Source organism: Marmota monax, unplaced genomic scaffold, assembly GCF_021218885.2.
Source record: "Marmota monax isolate L192 unplaced genomic scaffold, Marmota_monax_Labrador192_F-V1.1 WCK01_AAM20220418_F8-fsc00020, whole genome shotgun sequence".
In the NCBI taxonomy this organism is placed as follows: Eukaryota; Metazoa; Chordata; class Mammalia; order Rodentia; family Sciuridae; genus Marmota; species Marmota monax.
This window is the reverse complement of record NW_026692912.1, coordinates 5,026,397-5,048,031: the sequence shown is the minus strand read 5'-3', so window position 1 is coordinate 5,048,031 and position 21,635 is coordinate 5,026,397. Positions and strand designations below refer to the sequence as shown.

At 37.8% G+C, this 21,635-nt stretch overlaps 1 protein-coding gene across 1 annotated transcript in view; it reads left to right on the top strand.

The window, feature by feature from the left end:
• The window catches only part of Svep1 (sushi, von Willebrand factor type A, EGF and pentraxin domain containing 1), a 177,261-nt gene that overhangs the window by 135,296 nt on the left and 20,330 nt on the right, over positions 1–21,635 (top strand). Inside the window, exons 36-40 of the mRNA XM_046451540.2 lie at positions 1,189–1,356; positions 9,855–10,527; positions 11,814–14,596; positions 16,699–16,924; positions 19,846–20,001. Coding sequence (XP_046307496.1) covers positions 1,189–1,356; positions 9,855–10,527; positions 11,814–14,596; positions 16,699–16,924; positions 19,846–20,001 — 4,006 coding nt within the window. The remainder of the gene's footprint in view (positions 1–1,188; positions 1,357–9,854; positions 10,528–11,813; positions 14,597–16,698; positions 16,925–19,845; positions 20,002–21,635) is intronic.

Below are 21,635 nucleotides of genomic sequence, written 5' to 3'. Positions count from 1 at the left end.
GATAGAGAATAGCTCAACAAACAGGTTAGCAGGAAATGGAGAAGGAAGAACAATCTGGGTGGTCCTCTAATTTTAGAACAAGGGTCTCGGTTCTTAATACTGATAGTTTAATTTGATGGCTAGTGATTGTGTTGGAATGAAGGAATAGAGAAAGGTTGTGATTAGAAGGTGGTCAACAGCACGTGAAGAGAAACAGATCAAGGAAGCAGGAAGTAGAATGAATGAGACAATGATGCTCCGTGGCACAGGGACGCCAGGTTTTTAAAGGAGGGCTGGAAGTCTTCCCAAGCAACAGGGTTCAAAAGCCCAGGCTTATGGCAAGGACGGTGCCCTTTGACCTCAGTCACTCTGATTACCTGTTTACTCAGGTGTCTCCCTTCCAGTTGGGTCCTAATAAGCCTATCAACACTTTTCATTCAAGTAAGGTGCTATTCACAACGTCTGGAGTGCCCCACACCACAACCTGTGAGCACATTAAACTTCTACTTTGCACCAAGTGGTTATTGTTTTATTGTTTTAAATGGTATATGGCCTGTTTAAATTCCCCTTATTTTTATATCAAGTAATGAAATATGAAGACACACCATTTTTTATATACAAGAGCTTCTCAAAGGTCCTCCATTTTCTTGTGAGTCTCTCTAACTCGTCTCCATAGCAGTAAATAATTAACCAATGGTAATGGTGACCTAGAGTCTGTTATAGTTAAAGTTTCGTCCCGGGGTTTCATAAACTGACTTCCGGACCACTCACATATAATCGAATCAAGCCTTTATTGAAGCACACCGGTGGCGGCTGACCAGAACATAAAGCTGTTCCCCTGATCAGCCTCAAACAATTGCAAGGGCGCCCCTTATAACCTGAAAACCACAAAAGGGATGTTCGGGGGTCCAGCCAATGCAAGCAAGTTGGGTTACCGAAGTGGGAGAGTGGGGTCAGGTGGAGGGAAGTCTAACCAATCACAGTTAGCCCAGTCACCCCAGTTACAGAAACAGAACCCGTAACCCTAGTTACAGAACCAATGCCCCATTAGGTAGTTCCATGTTCTTAAAGATTTCTATGGCAAAAGGAAAAGAACATCTTGCCCCAGTCATGACCCTTCTCCTTGGCATGGTTGTTTTACAGGATGGAGTCACAAAACAAAATGGAGTCACATTTGCTTTTATTATCACAAGTCCTTGTTTCTTGTAGCTTACAGGGCCCATCCCTCATTGAATGCACGGCTTCTGGCGGCTGGGACAGAAGGCCACCTACCTGTCATCTTATCTACTGTGGAGAGCCACCTGCCATCAAAGATGCTGTCATCACTGGGAGTAATTTCACATTTGGGAGCACTGTCACTTATACATGCAAAGAAGGGTGAGTAAACCCTAGGAAGAAAGGAATATCAGAGCTGGGGAAGGGACACTTCCTGGCTGCAGAGGGTGGACCCCTGGACACAAAATTCAGTTTCCTGGCAGCCAAAGAGAGCTTTATGCTTGTTTTTTGACAGCAGAGACATGTTTTCCTGTGAAAACAGGGTTTTCCTGGAACTTGTTAAATGTATTAAATTAAGCCTTGATAGCAGACATAGGCAATGAGTGAAAAACATCTTTCTACTTTAGCCAAATACGGAAAAAAGCACATTTAAGGCATTTGTGTGTTTATCTTCTGCAAAACAAAGGCAAGACTTTAAGTCACAACATAAAGATTATGTATCTTCAGGAAAACAGAAAGATAAAGTTCAAGGGTTTACATTGCGAATGATCTGACTTAATTCAGAGATAATATTTGGAAAAACAGGAAGCAAGTTACAAAGGGCTTTCACACTCTGGTCTCATTTGATCTTCGGGAAAGGCCTGTGAAGTGCAGAGAAGGGAAGGGCTCCCTGTGGGCTGATCTGCTTAGGGTCTCAAGGCAGACAATACAGCACTGAGGGTGGTTACACTCCAGTTCGTCTGACTTGCATTAATTGCAATCATTGTTTTTTCTTTCCTGTGCTTTCTTATTAATTATTTTTGCCATTAATAATGCTTTCATACTCCAGTTAAACTGCAGTTGCTCTTCACACATTTGCAAGAGCAGAGGGGTTGGCGTCTTCTGGATTCCTTTTCCAGTCTGTCCTTCAGTAACTGTGTGGCCTTGGGAGTGGTGTGACCTCTCTATGCCTTGATTATCCTCCTGTGTAAAACAAGCTCATTAAAGGTTCATACTTACAAATAGTATGGGGAATAAAGTGATATAATGCATGGCTTTTCCGAGAAAAAAAAAAAAGAAAAAAGCTGATCGACCCAATAAACCTAGCCATTATTGTAATGATAAGAATGCAGGCGCGAGGACATAGTTTCTGTGCTCACATGAAACTGGGATTTCATTTTACCTGTGTAGACCAGCCCACTAACACATGATCGCCAGCAGGTGGAGACAATATTTTTTTTTCTTTTTTCTTTTTTTTGCCGAAAAAAAGAAAAAAATTTTTACTGAAATTCCAGATCTTTCCTTTTTTATTTTTTTAACTGATATATATATAAAAATTAAAATTGAACATACTAGTGGGGTAGTATGTAATGTTTCAATACACCTGGAATGTATTACATCAGGTTAAACATATGTATCAAACATGTATCATTTCTTTATGGTGAAAATTTCAAACTCCTTTCTTGTAGCTTTTTGAAATACACATTTACATGATTGTTATCGGTAGTCTCACTTCTTAATCCTAACTGATCCACCTTTCCCCATCCCTCCTTCCTTCCCTCCAGCCTCTGGTAACTGACATTCTACTCTAAACTTCTGTGAGATCAACTTTTCGAATTCCAAATCTTAACACCTTCTTATGTGACAAGGAAATCTCTTTAATATGAATGTGTCAGTGCAGGAGTGGCGTTGATGGTCCTAATTGTGCACCGAGGTGTGACTCACAGAGGTGTGAGCTGCATGGGACAATTTAAAACTCATTTAAGTGTTTATGACATGAATCCAGAAGATAGCAACACCTCTGCTATGGCTGCTTCCGAATGTGTGAAGAGCTGCTGCAGTCTCTCTGGAGTGTGAAAGCATTATTACTGGTGACACACTTATGTGACTAATTTTAAAGAGTCCTCTGTATTTAAGTGTTTGTGGTGGTTATGGTTTTACGTTCCAAATAATATCAAGGTATTGACAACTTCTGCTGATGCATAATCATCATATAAAACTATAGTTAAACTACAGAAGATACAAAAATAACTATAGAAAATACAAAAATCTATATTGAAGACTCACCCATCATTTTGAGACCCAGAAATAAATAATGTTAATATTTTACTTCATTTTCCCCCCAGAATCTTGTCTTGGCATATATTTTTAAATGTTAAAGATCATGATGTTTGCAAATTTCTATTTTTTTCATCTTTTCTTCACAAATCATACACTTCTTCACAGATTATTATCTGTAAGATTACACAAGAAGAGTTTTCTGCCTTCCAAATGTCTCTCCATATCTACATGTGGTGTATTTAAAGAAGCAATAAAGAAGTTAAAATAACAACAAACCCATTCATCTGAAGAGGATTTTCACATTCTTCAAAAGACTTCCACATAAATTTTCTGATATTGCCCCTTAACAAATATGGGACTTGGTAGAAAAAAAAAATATATATATATATATAAGATACTTTATATATGTTTATATAAATAAATTTGTTTATATGTGGTACTTGTTTGTTTATATGTGGTACTGAGAATCGAACCCAGTGCCTCACACATGCTAGGCAAGCGCTCTACCACTGAGCCACAACCCCAGCCCTGGTAGAATCTATATTATTCCCCTCTTTTTTCTATCTGAGACATGAAAATATTGGGCCACATTATCTTAGAGATCCCATCTGATCTGTGATTGACCTGTGGAGCTTTTCTGTCATTGACTAAATGGAAGTCAGTCTGCCCACCTAAGTCACAAAGCTACCAAGGGAAATGAGACCCTGTATAACAGTTCTTTCTATAGACATGAAGTGCTATGTAAGTTTGGCTATAGTACTGTTTTCTCTACCATGAGGGTTATATAATGTGGTGGTATTTCAATAACATGGGAGAAACTATCTTAGCATCTAATCAAATTTATATAAATTATGCACAATTATAAATCACTATAATTTTTTTTTCCAAAAGAAAAAAATCAACTATTAAGAGGCAGGTTTACTTTTCTGAAATTAAAACTCTTGTTGAGAGAAAGAACTGTATTCCCTTTTATACACATCATCCCCTCTTTGATGTGCTCTGGAAAGATCCTCTCTGTCTTATTCCTTTTTTTTAGGCCAAATTTCTCATGAAACATTTGAAACATATAGAAAGGCAAAAAAGAAAACAGAATTCTTCTTTTTAAAAAATACTCATGTATCCATTGCTGAGATAAAAGTACATGTAAATTTTTGCCATAATTACCATAGATCTCCTTTTATAAAAGAAAAACAGTATTGTGAAGAGAAAGCCATCCTCTTCATTCTTCTACTCTCCTCAAAGAAACATGGTACATTTTGTCTTTATCACATACATATGTCCCCATAAAAATATTCTGTAGATTTGTGAGTTTTGTATGTGTTGCTTCATAATTTATCCTTTAAATGTGGATTTTTCACCTAACATTATTCTTTTCACATTTATCCCTGTTGATACAGGTAAGTCAACTCATATGCACTGCTACAGTAGTTCCTTGTAAAAATGAGCAATGTATAAATTACCTATTTTTATTTTTTATGGTTATTAATCTGTTATATTTTCTTTTGATCAATTTGATTACATTTGGGTAATTTCCTTTTACATACCTTCCCATTCACTAATTTTTCTTTCTATTCTCTATAGTCTGTTTTTGAATGTGTCTATTCATTTAATTTTTTTTCCTTTGTGTTTATTCTAGAATTTCTATTTGTTGATTTTCAGATATTTCTCTTTTTTATAGTCTTTTCTTTTTAAATTGAATTTGAATCATTGATCTTTGTAAACGTACTTCATACCATAATTTTAGTTTAGTTTAGGTTTTTTTTTTTCTTTTCATTCTTTGAAGTACAGGGGATTGAACCCAGGGGTGCTTTACCACTGAGCTACATCCTCAGACCTTTTTATTTTTTTTATTTTGAGACAGTATCTAAGTTGCTCATGCTGGCCTCAAATTGGTGATCCTCCTGCCTCAGCCTCATGAATCACTGGAATTACAGGCATGTGTCACCATGCCCAACTTTTTTTTCTTTTAAGATTTTAGAGAATTTTCTTCTATTATCTCATTCATCATTGATGTGCTAGCATTACAGTTTATAGAAGATAGATATGCTTACATATGTTTTATAATTTCAGATTGTGTCCTTATAGTAAACAGGGCTTGTTCAACATATGCCAATTTGTTATGATATGACTATGTGGATAATTTTTTCTACCAGGTACCCCAAGAGTATCGCCAACCTAATTTTACATTAATTTATCAATTTGAAGGTTTTCTGTACAAAGTGAGTGCTATCAATTCTGACCTCAAATCCATATGAGGTGCAGACTTGTAGACTGACGCCTTCGTGGGGACTTTTATTTTTCCACCCCAGAGTTGGGCCTGTGGTGGGATCTTGCTAGATCATCCTTTCAGTGCATCTCCTCCGAGGATATAGATTCACGCCAGAGACTCAGCTGTCACTCTCTCCTTCAACTCCACTTCCTTTCCTCATCTAATCCAGGATCCGCCATGGCATTCATTCACAGGCTTACTTTTCTGGTTTTAATTTCTTCCTCGTGCCTAGAACATGGAGCTTTTCTTTCTGGTCAGCTCAGCTATGCATTGAAAATAGTGTCTGTCATACTTTATCAGGTATTGAATAAGGAGAGATTTCAGACTATGTTACAGCCAGAACCAGGAGTCGGTTCTCATCCTCTCTCTCTTTTACTCCTCTTCTGTTTCTTCCCCAAAGGTTTGATTGGCATAGGCCAACCTGTTCTCCGTGTCTTGTTCTATTCAGGGACAGCATCACTGTGATCAAGTCATGGCTTCTGCATACTGTGACCTGTCTTGATGTCTCCTTAGGTGCTATTGACCTTATTAGATGATTAGGGGTTACTTCCAGTCTCAATTGTGTGTTCTCTGCCCTGTACAGCTTGTAACCAACCCAGGCCTGTTTATTGCATGACACACCTACACATTCTTGCTGCCGTCTCAAGAGTTTTTTCCTTTTATACTTGTGTTGTGCTTTGCATCCATCTTTCCTTGAATTACAGGAGCAAGGTCCACTCTCAAGCTGAGAACAAAAAACTGGCAGAGACTTCAGGAGGCCAGCATAGGAGGATGAATGCTAGAAAAAGAAAGAAGCAAGAAGCTTTGTTTCCACACCCTTCCCTAAACTTGGCCACTAAAAATTTCATCTTTTATCAAAACATTTAGCTTCTTGAAGCTTTCTCTGCAAACCCCAAAACCTAGGAGGTTTCCAGTTGTTTGCACAAATATATAAGTGGTCATTTGTTTCTTGTTTGCCTCCTGATCCTTAGGTTTATACTCCTTGGTGTGAATCTCAGAGGGTGGAAGGGCTATTGATTTCCTGAAAACCTAATCAAATTTTCCCCTTTTTGATTCTTCTCAAACATAAACTGCTGAATGCAATTATTGGATATGTTCAGATAAAAGCTTTGAATGTTGTTATTAATTGAAAGCAAGATTAATTACTGATGCACATTCATGCTTCCTATTGTTCTTATTAACTGCAGCTATTTAATGGGCTGTTCTATTTCTTTAGAAGAAGAGCTAATACCCCACTTGGGAGCTTTCTCTTAAAGTTTCCCAAGCACATGCCAATTAGTCAGCCTGCACTCAGCATGTGAATCAAATCACTGAAAATCGTTTGCTACTGAAAAACTACTCTGCCCATTTTCAAAGGATTTGGGGTTATCACTCCAGAAACATGAAAATGTATCCCAGCCAGTTCATCTTCAAATGTGCCCTTCTAAGGCACTAATGTAATCTTGATGGGCCATTTTTCCTTGGATTTAAGGAATAAAACAATTTATTCAGAAATATGTATGGCCTGATTTTCAATAAAAGCCTGCCAGAGAGTCCTTAATGCCTCTTGAATGAGAGCACAAAATGTTGTAATCTGTTACATTCTGTTGAACAGAATTTGGTTCACTATTGTATTGAGCAGAATTTAATTAAATATTCATTTTAGATTTGTTTCCAATTGTTCTTGCTTTGGAAGCCAGCATTTATGGGCATATTTCATCATCTCTATACAACTTTACCATTCTCTAAATATTATTTTTCCACGTTTTTATTATCAAGATGTTACAAAGGTGTCAGGAGATCTGCGTCAGGAATGGGGGCAGAGATCTGTGGCTGCACATGCTCACCCACCAAACACCAGGGCAACCCTATCAGAAAATACCCATTTCTAGCTCTTGCCCTCCTCCCCCCTTTCCTGGTGTTTGTATGCCACTTGGATTTGTAAGTTCCCGGTGTGTCCCCGCAGTGTTCCACTCCCCTTGCTTTGTTCCTGCCACTCTTCTGCCCTGCACGACCCTTCTTCCACTTCTCCTCTCTCATAACTGGGAGGCCTTCTCTCCCCTTCCCATTCTCTGTCAGAATCCATCACTCCTCCTTCAACTGAGCACTGTGGGCATGAAGGGGGCCTGTGGTGCCCCCAGGTAGTTGTGGGGTAGGGAGCAGAGGTGCAAGCCAGTAGATGCATTGGCATCACATCTGTGCACTAAGGAAGTGACTCTGGCACATGGCAGGCCCTTCAAAGTTATTTAATAAGGGGCTGAGGGTCATAAAGAAAATTCAAGATTGTAGGTTAGACCTAAGGGAGTGTAGGTTCTAAGAAATCATGGATAGTGTTGAAAATGCATTCTTTTAATTCATTTATTCAAAGAAATATATATTTAGTGGTGATATTCCCTTAAATTATAGAACAGCTCGGTTGTGATTGTCCACTAGAAGTTGTTGGTGGAGATTTTTCAGATCAGGTGGTCAGAGGCCTAACAAAGTGCTAACAAATTATAAAACACAATTCCTGTGCTCTCCAGAGACTCGGTGGAATAAGGAGGGTTCTGGAGGTAGATGCTCCTTCCTCAAATCAGCTGACCTCATGAAATAAAGGAAAAAATTTATAGATGGCACAATGGATTCTTGTAAGTCAAGGATGTCTGAGGTTATGTCTGTGAACTTCAGCCAATGAAATATGCTGGCAACATCAACGGATCCATGAACATAAGAAAGCATATTTCAAAGTGTGCAAATGATGCAAACTGTGCTATAAGATATCAGGAGCCAGCCAATGGGACTTCCACTCAGAGCACAGCCTACACAGGAACAGTAGAATCTGTACACCCAAATCAGGGATAATGGATTTTTCCATGATAAAAGTTTGCTTTTAACATGTTGTGTGTATACCTTCCCGCATCTTCTAAGATAGAAGTCATCTAAATGTTAAGTTCAGATCCTTATATAAAGAATTGAGCTTATTCAAACAATGAAGTACAGCAGGTCATAACTGGAGACTCACTCAGTTGTTGGGCACATCAATGAGTATTCATTTACAGACTCCTTCTATCCATTGCATGACCTAAGACAGTGGGTAGGATGAATGTACATATCTCTACAGATGCCCTACCATTTTGCCCTTGATCTACCTATTTCCTATACATTTCATAAATAATCACCCACTCGGATAAGGGAATTCCAACCTCTGTACAAAAGCCAATCCTTTATAAAACTAAAAGAGATCTCAAGATAATTTTCTGATAACTAATGACCTAAGAATGTTTAATGACTGATGGGTCAAATAAATTTGTGCTACTGACACTGCAGTACATTTTCCATAGGACACCCACAAATTGTGACCTTACCGACCTTGTTTTGAAAAGAGAGCAGTATTGTGGAAACTGTTAGAAGTGTTAGAATCTGATAAACCAAATTCAGATCTCATTTCTACTGCTTACAGTTGTGTGACTTTAGACAAGTTACTGAGCCTATCTGAAGCACCATGGACTCATCTTTAAATGAACCAATCGATTTGTCTAAACTATTAAGTACTCAATTATTTTAGTCCCCTTACCATTTATTATCAAAATGACAGACTGAGCACATGCTAGATATTATTTTAAAACTCTGTCATCTTTCTCTTCAATAGAATGATCATGAAAATAAAAATGACTTAAATATAATAGCACTAATACTGCATATCCTAATATTTTGTTCTGCTTCATTGAGCTAGCACTTGAGAATAAGATTTTTTCATATCATCAATCTATCATCCCATGTAGGCATATGTCATCATACCTTATGCATAAAGAAAGAACTGTTAAGCAAAATTTTTCATTCTGATTGAATAACAAAGCCCATATGCAAAACATGGCTTTTAACTCTAATCACATAGATAAAAAGTTTTAGAGGCATTAAAGACTGAAATTATAATCACTGTTTTAAAGTTCACTGAATATAATTATATAACTATGAGCTCTTCTAGGCTTAACGTGAAGCTTTTTCAAAGACAAGTGCTAGCAACAGACTAAAGCCATCTTATAGACAAATGGAGTTCCCATTTTAAATTGTATCAAATAGGACCATCGCTTACTTCTCGCTTTTATTTCGAACATGTGCAACAGTTATTAGAGTTCCTTAAATAGGAAAAATCTTAAATCCATTTCTCTTTCTGAACAAACAATATTAACATCAAAATGCATTTACATATCTCAAATGAAGTTCACTTGATCAATAAGCTCAATATTCAAATAGTAACTATAATATTCTTTATAATACTAAAGAACAAAGATAAAAGTAAAGTTCTGTTGAAAAGATCTGAAAATAGATGCAAATGCTTTTTCTCAAATATTCAGTATAATTAGTTGTTGTCTCTTTTCCATCAACCTCTTAGGTATACCCTTGCTGGGCCTGATACTGTTGAGTGTCTGGCCAATGGGAAATGGAGTGGAAGTAACCAACAGTGTCTGGCTGTCTCCTGTGACGAGCCCCCCAACGTGGACCATGCCTCTCCAGAGACTGGCCATCGGCTCTTTGGAGACATCGCAATCTACTACTGCTCAGATGGTTACAGTCTGGCAGACAATTCCAAGCTCCTCTGCAATGCCCATGGAAAGTGGGTTCCCCCAGAGGGTCAGGCCATGCCCCACTGCATAGCTCATTTCTGTGAAAAACCTTCATCCGTTTCTTATGGCATCTTGGAATCTTTGAACAAAGAAAAATTTGCAGCTGGCTCAGTTGTGAGCTTTAAGTGCATGGAAGGCTTTGTGCTGAACACTTCAGCAAAAATAGAGTGTATGAGAGGCGGGCAGTGGACCCCCTCCCCCACATCCATCCAGTGCATCCCGGTGCGGTGTGGAGAGCCGCCAAGCATCATGAATGGCTACGCAAGTGGATCCAACTACAGTTTTGGGGCCTTGGTAGCTTATAGCTGCAATAGAGGGTTCTACATCAAAGGGGAGAAGAAGAGCACCTGTGAAGCCACGGGACAGTGGAGTAGCCCCATTCCCACTTGCCACCCTGTATCTTGCAGTGAACCACCTAGGATTGAGAATGGCTTTCTGGAGGTAAGAAACTGATTAGCAAAATGGTCCATGCTTCTCACTTCCAGGACCAGCCCACTGTGACTAACCCTGGTGTTCAGAAGCAAGGCCAGTAAACAGATTATTGCTATTGGTGGTGAACATGGGATAATATTTAAACAAGATGATTCTGAGTCCTTTTGACATACAGCTTTCTATATTCTATTAGTATATAGGTAGTCTAAGTGAAAGACTTTTTGCTTAGATTTATTTTCTGTCCATTGGAAGAAGATATAGAGAATGAGTATGAAATTTTTCTTAATTTATTTACTTAACAAATATTTCCAGAGCTTCTGCTAGCTGCTAGGTATACTTATGAGCACTAGCATTGAACAGTACAGTTAGGTCCTTGATAGCATGATGTTTACATGTACTTGGGACCCTCAAACAAAACCAGGAAATAACTCCAAATACTGCTAAGTTCACCATAGCCCTGAAGCAGTAATTTTTTTATTTCTATTTATTGTTATCACAAAGAACCATAATAATCATCTTAAATGTTTAATTATTAGTTCATCTGCCTAAAAAGATCCATTATTATATTATGTACTTAAATTTTTAAGATCATGAATATTAAAGTTTTATTTTTAAAGATGAAAGGAGTCTGGGGATGTGCCTCTGTGGTAGAGCACTTGCCTAGCATGTGTAAGGCCCTGAGTTCAATCCTCAGCACCATTAAAAACAATAAAATGGCTAAAGATGGAAGGTTCATCTTTATTTTCAATCCTCTGTTACAGGAGCAATTTTTAAAACTATGCTATGAAGAAAACATAAAATAAGATTCTTAAGATGTATCCATAAAAATATTTTATTTCTATTATTATCATCTATTATTATTATCATTAACAAATGTATATGCATTTGTGTGTTTCCTTTTCTGTGGTTAAAACAGCAAACTGTAGCATTTCTTTGGTCATCAAGATTTTTTCTTACTTTACCAAGCAATCTATAATTTTTTAAGCATACCTTATCAATATAGAGTATATTGATATTTTACTTCATATGGGCTCAGTCCTATGGTAAATATTTCTGCAGTAGGTGTTATTTAATTTGATCTATATTTCACTTCTACATTTCCAGTTAGGAAAAAAAAACATTAAGTGGACGTGCTGAACAAAAAAACGCAAATCTTTATTAACTCCTAATGAATGCGTTTTTATGTAAGCCTCTGGTTTTGTTCTTTTTTTTTTTTTTTTTACTGCTAAAGCATTTAGTCAGTTATATTTTCTGCCATATAAATTATGTGCACTCACTTTCTCCCTGTCATTCAGCACACAACGGGCAGGATCTTCGAGAGTGAAGTGAGGTACCAGTGTAACCCAGGCTACAAGTCCGTGGGGAGTCCTGTGTATGTCTGCCAAGCCAATCGCCACTGGCACAGTGAATCCCCTCTGTCCTGCATCCCTCTCAACTGTGGAAAACCTCCCCCAATCCAGAATGGCTTCATGAAAGGAGAACACTTTGAAGTAGGGGCCAAGGTTCAATTTTTCTGTAATGAGGGTTATGAGCTTGTTGGTGACAGTTCCTGGACCTGCCAGAAATCTGGCAAATGGAGTAAGAAGTCAAACCCCAAGTGTGTGCCCGCCAAGTGTGCCGATCCGCCCCTCGTGGAAAACCAGCTCGTACTGAAGGAGTCAACTACTGAGGTAGGAGTGGTGACATTTTCCTGTAAAGAAGGGCATGTTCTACAAGGTCCCTCTGTCCTGAAGTGCTTGCCAAACCAGCAATGGAATGACTCGTTTCCCGTGTGTAAGATGGTTCTTTGCCGTCCACCTCCTCTCATTTCCTTTGGTGTCCCTGCTCCTTCTGCTGCCCTTCATATTGGAAGTACTGTCAAGTATTCTTGTGTAGATGGGTTTTTCCTAAAAGGAGATGCTACCATTCTCTGTCAAGCTGATGGCACCTGGAGCTCTCCACTGCCAGAATGTGTTCCAGTAGAGTGTCCCCAACCCGAGGAACTCCCCAATGGCATCATTGATGTGCAAGGCCTTACCTATCTCAGCACAGCTCTCTATACCTGCAAGCCAGGCTTTGAGTTGGTAGGAAATACCACCAATCTTTGTGGAGAAAATGGTCACTGGCTTGGAGGAAAACCAACCTGTAGACCCATTGAGTGCCCAAAGCCCAAGAAGATCTCACATGGCAAGTTGTCTTACACAAACCTTCACTACGGACATATCGTTACATACTCTTGTGACCGAGGCTTCCTACTCAAAGGTCCCAAAGACCTGACCTGTTTAGAGACAGGTAATTGGGATGGGCATGCCCCATCTTGCAATGCCATTCACTGTGATCCCCCACAACCCATTGAAAATGGTTTTGTAGAAGGCGCAGATTACAGCTTTGGTGCCATGATCATCTATAGCTGCTTCCCTGGGTTTCAGGTGGCTGGTCATGCTATGCAGACCTGTAAAGAGTCAGGATGGTCAAGCTCCATCCCAAAGTGTGTACCCATAGACTGTGGTCTCCCTCCTCATATAGATTTTGGAGAATGTACTAAAGTCAAAGATAACCAGAGATATTCTGATCAAGAAGATGACATGATGGAAGTTCCATATCTGTCTCCTCACCCTCCTCAACGTTTGGCTAAAACCTGGGAAAATACCAAGGAGTCTCCTGATGCACATTCATCCAACTTTCTATATGGCACTGTGGTTTCCTATACCTGTAACCCAGGATATGAGCTTTTGGGGAATCCCATATTGATCTGCCAGGAAGATGGAACTTGGAATGGCAGTGCACCTTCCTGCAATTCAATTGAATGTGACTTACCTATTGTTCCTGAAAATGGCTTTTTGCATTTTAAAGAGGCTACTGTGGGAAGTGCTGTGCAGTATAGCTGCAATCCCGGGCATGTTCTAGTAGGCTCTGACTTGCGAATTTGTCTACAGAATAGGAAGTGGAGTGGTGCCCCGCCACACTGTGAGGCCATTTCATGCAAAAAGCCACATCCAATCATGAATGGGTCCATCAAAGGAAGCAGCTACACATATCTGAGCGTTGTGCACTATGCGTGTAATCCTGGGTATGTGTTAAATGGCACTGAGAAGAGAACATGTCAGGAAAATGAAAAATGGGATGGGTCTGAGCCAGTTTGCATTCCTGTGGATTGTGGCTCACCACCAATCTCAGCCAATGGCCAGGTGAAAGGTGATGAGTATACATTTCAAAAGAAGGTTGAGTACACTTGTGATGAAGGGTTCTTGCTTGAGGGAACCAGGAGTCGTGTTTGTCTTGCCAATGGAAGTTGGAGTGGAGTCACTCCCAACTGCATACCTGTCAGGTGTGCCACCCCACCACAGGTGACAAATGGAATGATGGATGGCCTGGACTTTGGCTTCAAGAAGGAAGTGGTGTTCCACTGTAAGGAGGGCTATGTGTTGCATGGTGCTCCAAAACTCACCTGTCAGTCAGATGGTACCTGGGATGCAGAGGTTCCTGTCTGCAAACTAGTCCACTGTAGACCTCCGGAAGATCTTGCCCATGGCTTCCCTAATGGTTTTTCCTTTTATCATGGACGGCATATACAGTACCAGTGTTTTTCAGATTATAAGCTTCATGGAAGTCCTTCAAGACGGTGTCTCTCCAATGGTTCCTGGAGTGGCAGCCCACCTTCCTGCCTACCTTGCAGGTGTTCCGCACCAGTAATTCAAAGTGGAACTGTCAATGGGACTGATTTTGGCTGTGGAAAGGTAGCCCACATTCAGTGCTTCAAAGGCTTCAAGCTCCAAGGACTTTCTGAAATCATCTGCGAAGCCAATGGCCAATGGAGTTCTGACTTCCCACATTGCAAACATGTTTCTTGTGGTCCTCCCCCAACCATCCCAAACTCATTCATCAGGGAAAGCAGCTCTTTGGAGGAAATCGTGGTAACTTACAGCTGCAAAGCTGGCTATGTCAAACGAGGCAAATCAGAACTTGTTTGTACAGAGAAAGGGACATGGAGCCAGCCTTATCCCATCTGTGAGCCCCTGTCCTGTGGACCCCCACCATCTGTCATCAATGCAGTGGCAACAGGAGAGGAACACACCTGTGGAAGCAAAGTGAAACTCAGGTAAGACTATGACTCTAGGGTCTCCAAGGGGTGCAGGCAGGAGGATTGTAAAATGAAAGTGATAGGTCAAAACTTAGCTAGGGAGGAAGAAACCACCACCTCTGGACTATTCTCCGAGAATCAAAACTGTTAACACTGGATTTATCTTAACATATAATTTTGCAGAAGTATATTGAGTGTAAAAGTAAATTTATGTTTTTTATGACTGATTTCTAATGTAATTACCATAACTATCTTGAAACAACAAGATCCTTTAGCTATCTTGGATAGCTCTTGAATTGTGAGGCTCTTTTAAAACATCATGATAGTAAATTTCCTTATGTTTGTAACTTGATGGTTATATTTATACATGTGAATGTTAGGGAAAATAAAGAAAATTCAGGCCAAAAAGTACAACTTGCATTGAACAATAAAAAGAAAAGAGATAATCTAAAAGGGACTTCCAACCTATGTCATCTAAATAAACCAAGCATTTAATGCCCAGACCATGATTTTTGCTGGAAATTTCTCCATCTAAAATGTATTATTAAAATAAAATACGATAAAGTGTGGAATTAATTTGTGAATTAGGTTTGGGAACAAATAACTAAAATGTTCAAATGTATTGAAAGCCTCTAAAACAATTTAAATTTTATTTACATCTCTGAATTAATTATGGATGAGCCTCCATGTATTCTTGTGTTGGATTTGACTAATAATTCAGCAACTCTTCTTAAGCATTCTGTTGTGGAATCTTAGCTCCACGTTATAAATGCAGCAATCAGTAGCTCCAAGAGGGGGCTGAGATGATAATGATGCTGAGGAGTAGTGGATAATGTACTGAAGAGAAAAAAAAAACTATTATTCCTTGCTTTGGAACCACATTTTAAAGTTTCCATTTGGATGTTAGTGAGTCAAAGTATCTTGAGAAGCCACAGTGCCACCTGCCTCTCAAGACTTCCCTGCTTTTTGTTCCCTGTTGGATGTTGATTACATCATCTTTCAGATCCTTACTTAATATCTGATAATTAAATCCCTATGCATTTGTAAAACCTCTGACACCTAACTATGCTGGCAATTTGTGAAATTTTTAGAATGTTATCTAGGAATAAATGTTAATAAATTAAATCATTTAATCTAAAAGACAGTCTAGAATCATGGTAAAAGTATGGACTGCAGAGCCACAGTCCCTCTAAATAATAGATTTACTATTGAGCTTGATAGGAGGCAGGTAATCAGCCCAATCATTCCATCAACATGTGGCTTTAAGCAATCCACTTGATCTCTGGTGTAAATTTCATCATCTGCAAAATGGGAATAAAGATAATAAAGATAATCATAGCACTACTCCTAAGGGTGACATTAGAATTCGAGTTGCTATTTGTACAGCATTTAGTACAGTGATGAGAATTTACCAAGGGCTGTGTAAACACTTATTGAATAAATAAATGCGAATTTTAAAAATCATAGAAAGTATGAGAGCTAGGTTGAGTTGAGCTTGAACACTAATACTGCAGTTACATGATAATACCCAATAATCAGAATTGAAAGAAATGTCCTACGTAGAGCTTAGAACAATACTTAGCACAAAGCAGATGCTCAGTAAGTATTAATTATGTTATACTTTTACCAATAGATGAGTCTATTTGAACTTTGTCTATAATTTCTTGAACTCTTAGCTGCTTTTAGAATAAAAATAAATTTAATAATGCTATTATTCCCAGTGAAGAAAAATAACATCAACATTTAAAGAAACTTTAGCCTTAGCTAATCTTGAATGTGCATAGCTAAGGATTAATCTGACTATCATTGCTATAATAATGTTTTTTTCATGGCAATGCTATCCACTTGACATTTGAATCAGTTTTTTTAAGTACTTATTTTCTAGTTTTAGGTGGACACAATATATTTTGTTTTTATGTGGTGCTGAGAATCAAACCCAGTACCCCACGTATGCTAGGCGAGCACACTACCACTTGAGCCACATCCCTGGCCCTTGAATCAGTTTTGATGTAGCACATTAAATGTCTATTGAGCCTTATAATGGCTTCTTAAATCCAAAAATAGGTCAGAAACTATATTGTGCTTTTTTAAAGACATTTATTCTTGCATTTCCATTGCAGATGTCTAGAAGGTTATATAATGGATACAGATATAGATACATTTACCTGCCAGGAAGATGGTCATTGGTTCCCAGAGACAATCTCCTGCAGTCCTAAACAGTGTCTTCTGCCTTCAAACACAACACACATACTTGTTCATGGAGGAGACTTCAGTGTGAATAAGCAAGTTTCTGTGACCTGTGTAGAAGGGTATGCCTATCAGGGAGCTAACGTATCGACATGTCAGGTAAGACTATCTTAATTGGAACATGTAAATCAAATTTCTAGACATCTATATGTCATCAGGATAAAATGTGCAGTCTCCTGTCCTGAGAAGAAAGGATGCCTCACATTTTCATTTACATTAAAGGTTTTAAGAAGTTTCTTGGTTAAAAAGTAAAATAAAATAAAATAATGTATCTTTCCTCCCAACATTCTCATTTTGAAACTTATAAGTACTTAAGTTAGGTGAAGTGTTAAAATACCTGTATCAGGACATTTGTGACAAGTTAACCATAATGATTTTAGTTTTGGTTTTGGGGGTTGGGGCTTTGAGGTTTATTTTTTGCTCAAAAGAGTGTCATATAAAAAGGAACCGTGGGTCATGCCAAATGTTTTCAGTTTCAGCAGAAAGCCCAAAGTCTACGGAAGCAGACAGCCAACTGGAGTCAAATCCAGCCTCTGCTACTCATGACTTGTTTGAACTTTCTTAAAGTTCCTTAAAATTTCTGATCTTCAGTTTCCTTATTTGAAATGTGTATAACAATACACATCTTGTATGGTGGTTGTGAGAAGCCAGACAACGCAAGGAAACTATGCATGAGTTTGTTTCAGCAAACAATGATCTTTTCAAAGATAGTGGTTGATTTGTATCCATAGACTCTTTTTTTTTTTTTTTTTTTGGTCTCCATTGGAACATTAATAAGTTCTATGACCTTACATTTCTCCAGCTTGTTTTCTTTGTAAATCTGTGGTAATTGAAAGTATCAAATTATTTAATGTATATGAAGTTTCTAGTACAAGCCTAAAATGTAGCAGGAACTCAAGAATTATTTTATTCTCTCTGACTTTTCCATTTGTAAGTTATGCATACTTAATGATTGATTGCTACCATACCTAAAAGCAAAATCATCACAGGGAACAGGTCAAATGACTCCCATTGTTACCATGCTCTCAAATTTCGCTTAGTTCTAGAAGATCTTACTTAGATTTACAGCTAAAATTTTTGAGGGGAGACTTTTGAGGGAGGGGGTATCAGAGACTGAACCTAGGGGCACTTAACCACTGAGCCATATCCCCAGACCTTTTTATTTTTATTGTTTTGTTTGTGTTGTGTTTTGTTTTGTTTTGAGACAGCATCTTGCTGAGTTGCTTAGGGCCTCACTAAGTTGCTGAGACTGGCTTTGAATTTACAATCCTCCTGCCTCAGCCTCTGGAGCTGCTGAGATTACAGGCATGCACCCCTATGCCCACATTGAGAGGAGGCTTTTTTGCAAGAACTGTCTGAATCAAGCAGAGTCCCTCCATGACTAAGGGAATCAAAGTGATGTTCTCCAGGTTTGGGTGTATGGACAACTGAGTAGTCCCCCGGTTCCCTGGATACCCTGGATCCTGGTGACTCTTTTTTTTTTCCCCAGTATTTTATTTTTGAAAACCTTCATTACTTCCTCATACATAATGGGACCTTCATCCTTGCCTAACTGGGTTTTGGTTTAATTTTCTGGTCTCAAAGTTTTTAAATGCATAAATTGCATACGATTATATTAGTACCTAGAAATATTTTATTACAAGGCAATTAAATGATTCTATAGTTTGTAGGACAAATAAATATATAAAGAGATCAATACAAATTTTTAAAAATTAATACTGAAGGAAGACTAACACTGTCAGATTAAGACATGTTAAGAATTTCAGAACTTGCTGAGCACAGTGACCCATGCTTATAATACCAATGACTTGGAAGGCTGAGGCAGGAGAATCACAACTTTGAAGCCAGCCTCAGCAACTCAGAGAGATCCTGTCTCAAAATAAAAGTGAAAAATAAAAAAGGGGGTGAGGATGTAGCTCAGTAATAAAATACTCCTGATTTCAATCCCCCGTACCAAAACCAAAACACAAAAAAAACAAAAATCCTTCCCATCAGTGTAATATTGGTGTTAAAGAAAGAAAAATGAATGGAACAGAAAAAAAATGAGTCAGAAGTGGATACTGTAAGAAAAAAAATCACAAGCGTTGGAAAAATGAATGACTAATGAATTATTCTGACAAAATCGGGGACTGGGGCCGTAGCTCAGTGGCAGAGCTCTTGCCTTAGCATGCATGAGGCACTGGATTTGATCCTCAGTACCACATAAAAAGAAACTTTTAAAATAAAGGCATTCTGTCCATCTACAACTACAAAAAAAATAGACACACACTGTATCACAGTCAGCAAGAGAATAACTATCAATCTTCAAAGAAAACAACTGTGGGACTGGGGTTGTGGCTCAGTGGTAGAACATTTGTCTAACACATGTGAGGCACTGGGTTTGATCCTCAGCACTACACAAGTAAGTAAGTAAGTAAGTAAGTAAATAAATAAATAAATAAATAAATGCATTGTGTCCATCTACAACTAAAAAAAAAGTACTTTTAAAAAAAGAATATTTAAAGAAAAAATTTTTTACTAAGTGACCCCTTCAAAATAATGATAGAATATTTTCAAGTATTCATCTTGAAATGGAGAAAAGAAAACTGTCTTTTTAAAGTTTGAGCAGCCCACCTAAAGGCTGCCAGTCCTCATAAACTTTTAATGAAAATGTGGAATCATATGAAATATAAGGTGCCTTAGTTAGAAATCTTGGAATATTTATATCAGCCATTCAGTCCTCATGTCTTATCATGAAATCATAGAGATTGGTGTTCTTGATTTTTGAATGGATTATATTAAGAAGAAAATACTTATTTTATCTGTTTAAGAAATGTCCAAAAATGCTGATGATGGTGAAGACCATCTGATAATTGGTGTGTGCTTTTTAGGGCTACAAATAATAGCCCTAAAAAGTAGGACTAAATTCTAGGCTCTTTTGACTGTCATTTTGGGAATTATTCTGCCACATACCAATATTTGTAAACTTCTCCACTTATGTATTAATTCCTGAAGACAACCTAAATTTATTTGTTACTTAGCCTGACGGTTCCTGGGATCCACCAATTTCTGACGAATCCTGCAACCCAGTTTCCTGTGGGGAACCTGAAAGTCCAGAACATGGATTTGTGGTTGGCACTAAATACACCTTTGGAAGCACAATTACGTATCAGTGTGAACCTGGCTATGTATTAGAGGTAAGAAAACAAATTGTTTAACTAGAATTAATTTGTTTTTCTGATACACTTGGGAATATTTTTAGTATTAGCCCAAGTTGACTTCACCAACTTTGTTCCTAAAAGATCCTATTATACTTTGTTGCCTTATATATACTCTAATGTTTACCTAGAAATAGTTAAGGGGACATAGAATTTTAAGAAGCAAAATGTCTTGAATAAAAAAAAAATGAAAGCTATGTTTAAGGAAGAGGAAGTCAGTTTTCCAACCACAAACCCCTACTGTGACTTCAATTGAACATCGAAACATGTTTGGATTGCTGGTGACCACACTTTGCAACAAAGACACCTGTCGCTATGGTGAGGTGACAACAAGGATTTAGGCAGGCAAAGTTGGGATTTCGCAAAACAGTGAGTTCATATAGATTGGTAAATTCTTGATAAAGAAGCCAGATAGCCATATCAGAGCACTCCTAACCAAATACCATCTTTCTTCTTCAGATCCCTCTTGGTTATAATATTAAAACCCCATCAGCAGTACTTAGGTATCCCTGTTTGGTTTAGTGGGAGGACCACAATTAATTTTGCTGAAAACATTATCTTAGCATCAAAATTGCCATTTAAAAGACCAACTTACAAAACATAAGACTGTCATCTGGTTTTTCAGGAAATTCTTCTTCCATGTCTTTATTTTTCATAGGTGAATTTAAATATAGTTTTTGCAGAAGTATTCATTGCCAGCAGCCTGTTAAATTTGTGTAGGATGACCCATTATTTTCTGACCATGCAATTAAGGAAATGTCATAAGATGAGTCCATGAAAGCTGGAACCAGGCTTCTATGAATCTTGTTTTATTTCCTCAAAAGGTTAAAAAATAAGAATAAAAATAAGGTAATAATGTAAGGATAGATTGATAAAAACCCTTATCTTTTAGAGATTCAAACTGAAAATATTACTATTAAATTATTTGATGATGTCTGAGATTTGCTTCAAAATAATGTGGTGGGAGAGGGCGGGGCTCAGATGAAATAAGATTGACCTTGAATTCAAGGGTTAGCTTGCTGGTGTTTACAGGGAAATGTCTTTTTTTTCCCTAGAACACAGTTTCATAATAATATGATATGTAAAGTCTCTATGCAATGAAAAAAATATTATAGAATGTGCTGAAGTTCATAAACTTGACTTAAAGTCAAACCCCTTAAAATATTACTTAGAACCCAGCCTTTTTTTAACATGTAATATTATAAATGATTATTTATTTACTATTCCATAGTATATTAGGAACTTAATGCATGGAAAAGGAGTTACCCTTAGGAACACAAATGATTATAGCAAGATATTATAGAGAATTGGGAAGCAGAGAAAATATAGAAATTATACTCAGGAATCAAAGAACAGAACTTTAGCTTAATAACTGCAGGGAGCCAGCAACCTATCCTGTACCTATCCTGTAGTCCTCAAGGGCTACAGGATATTGAAAAATGTATTCAGATAACAATTCTAAATAATTTTTCAATAAAATTATATTTCAGAAGGCAGGGAGAAAATTTTAGAATGACCTTATCCAGAATATTTAAAATTTTAAATGCACGGATCCTCAATGGGGTAAGCTGATGTTAAACAGATAAATTACACTATTGAAAAACTCAATCCTC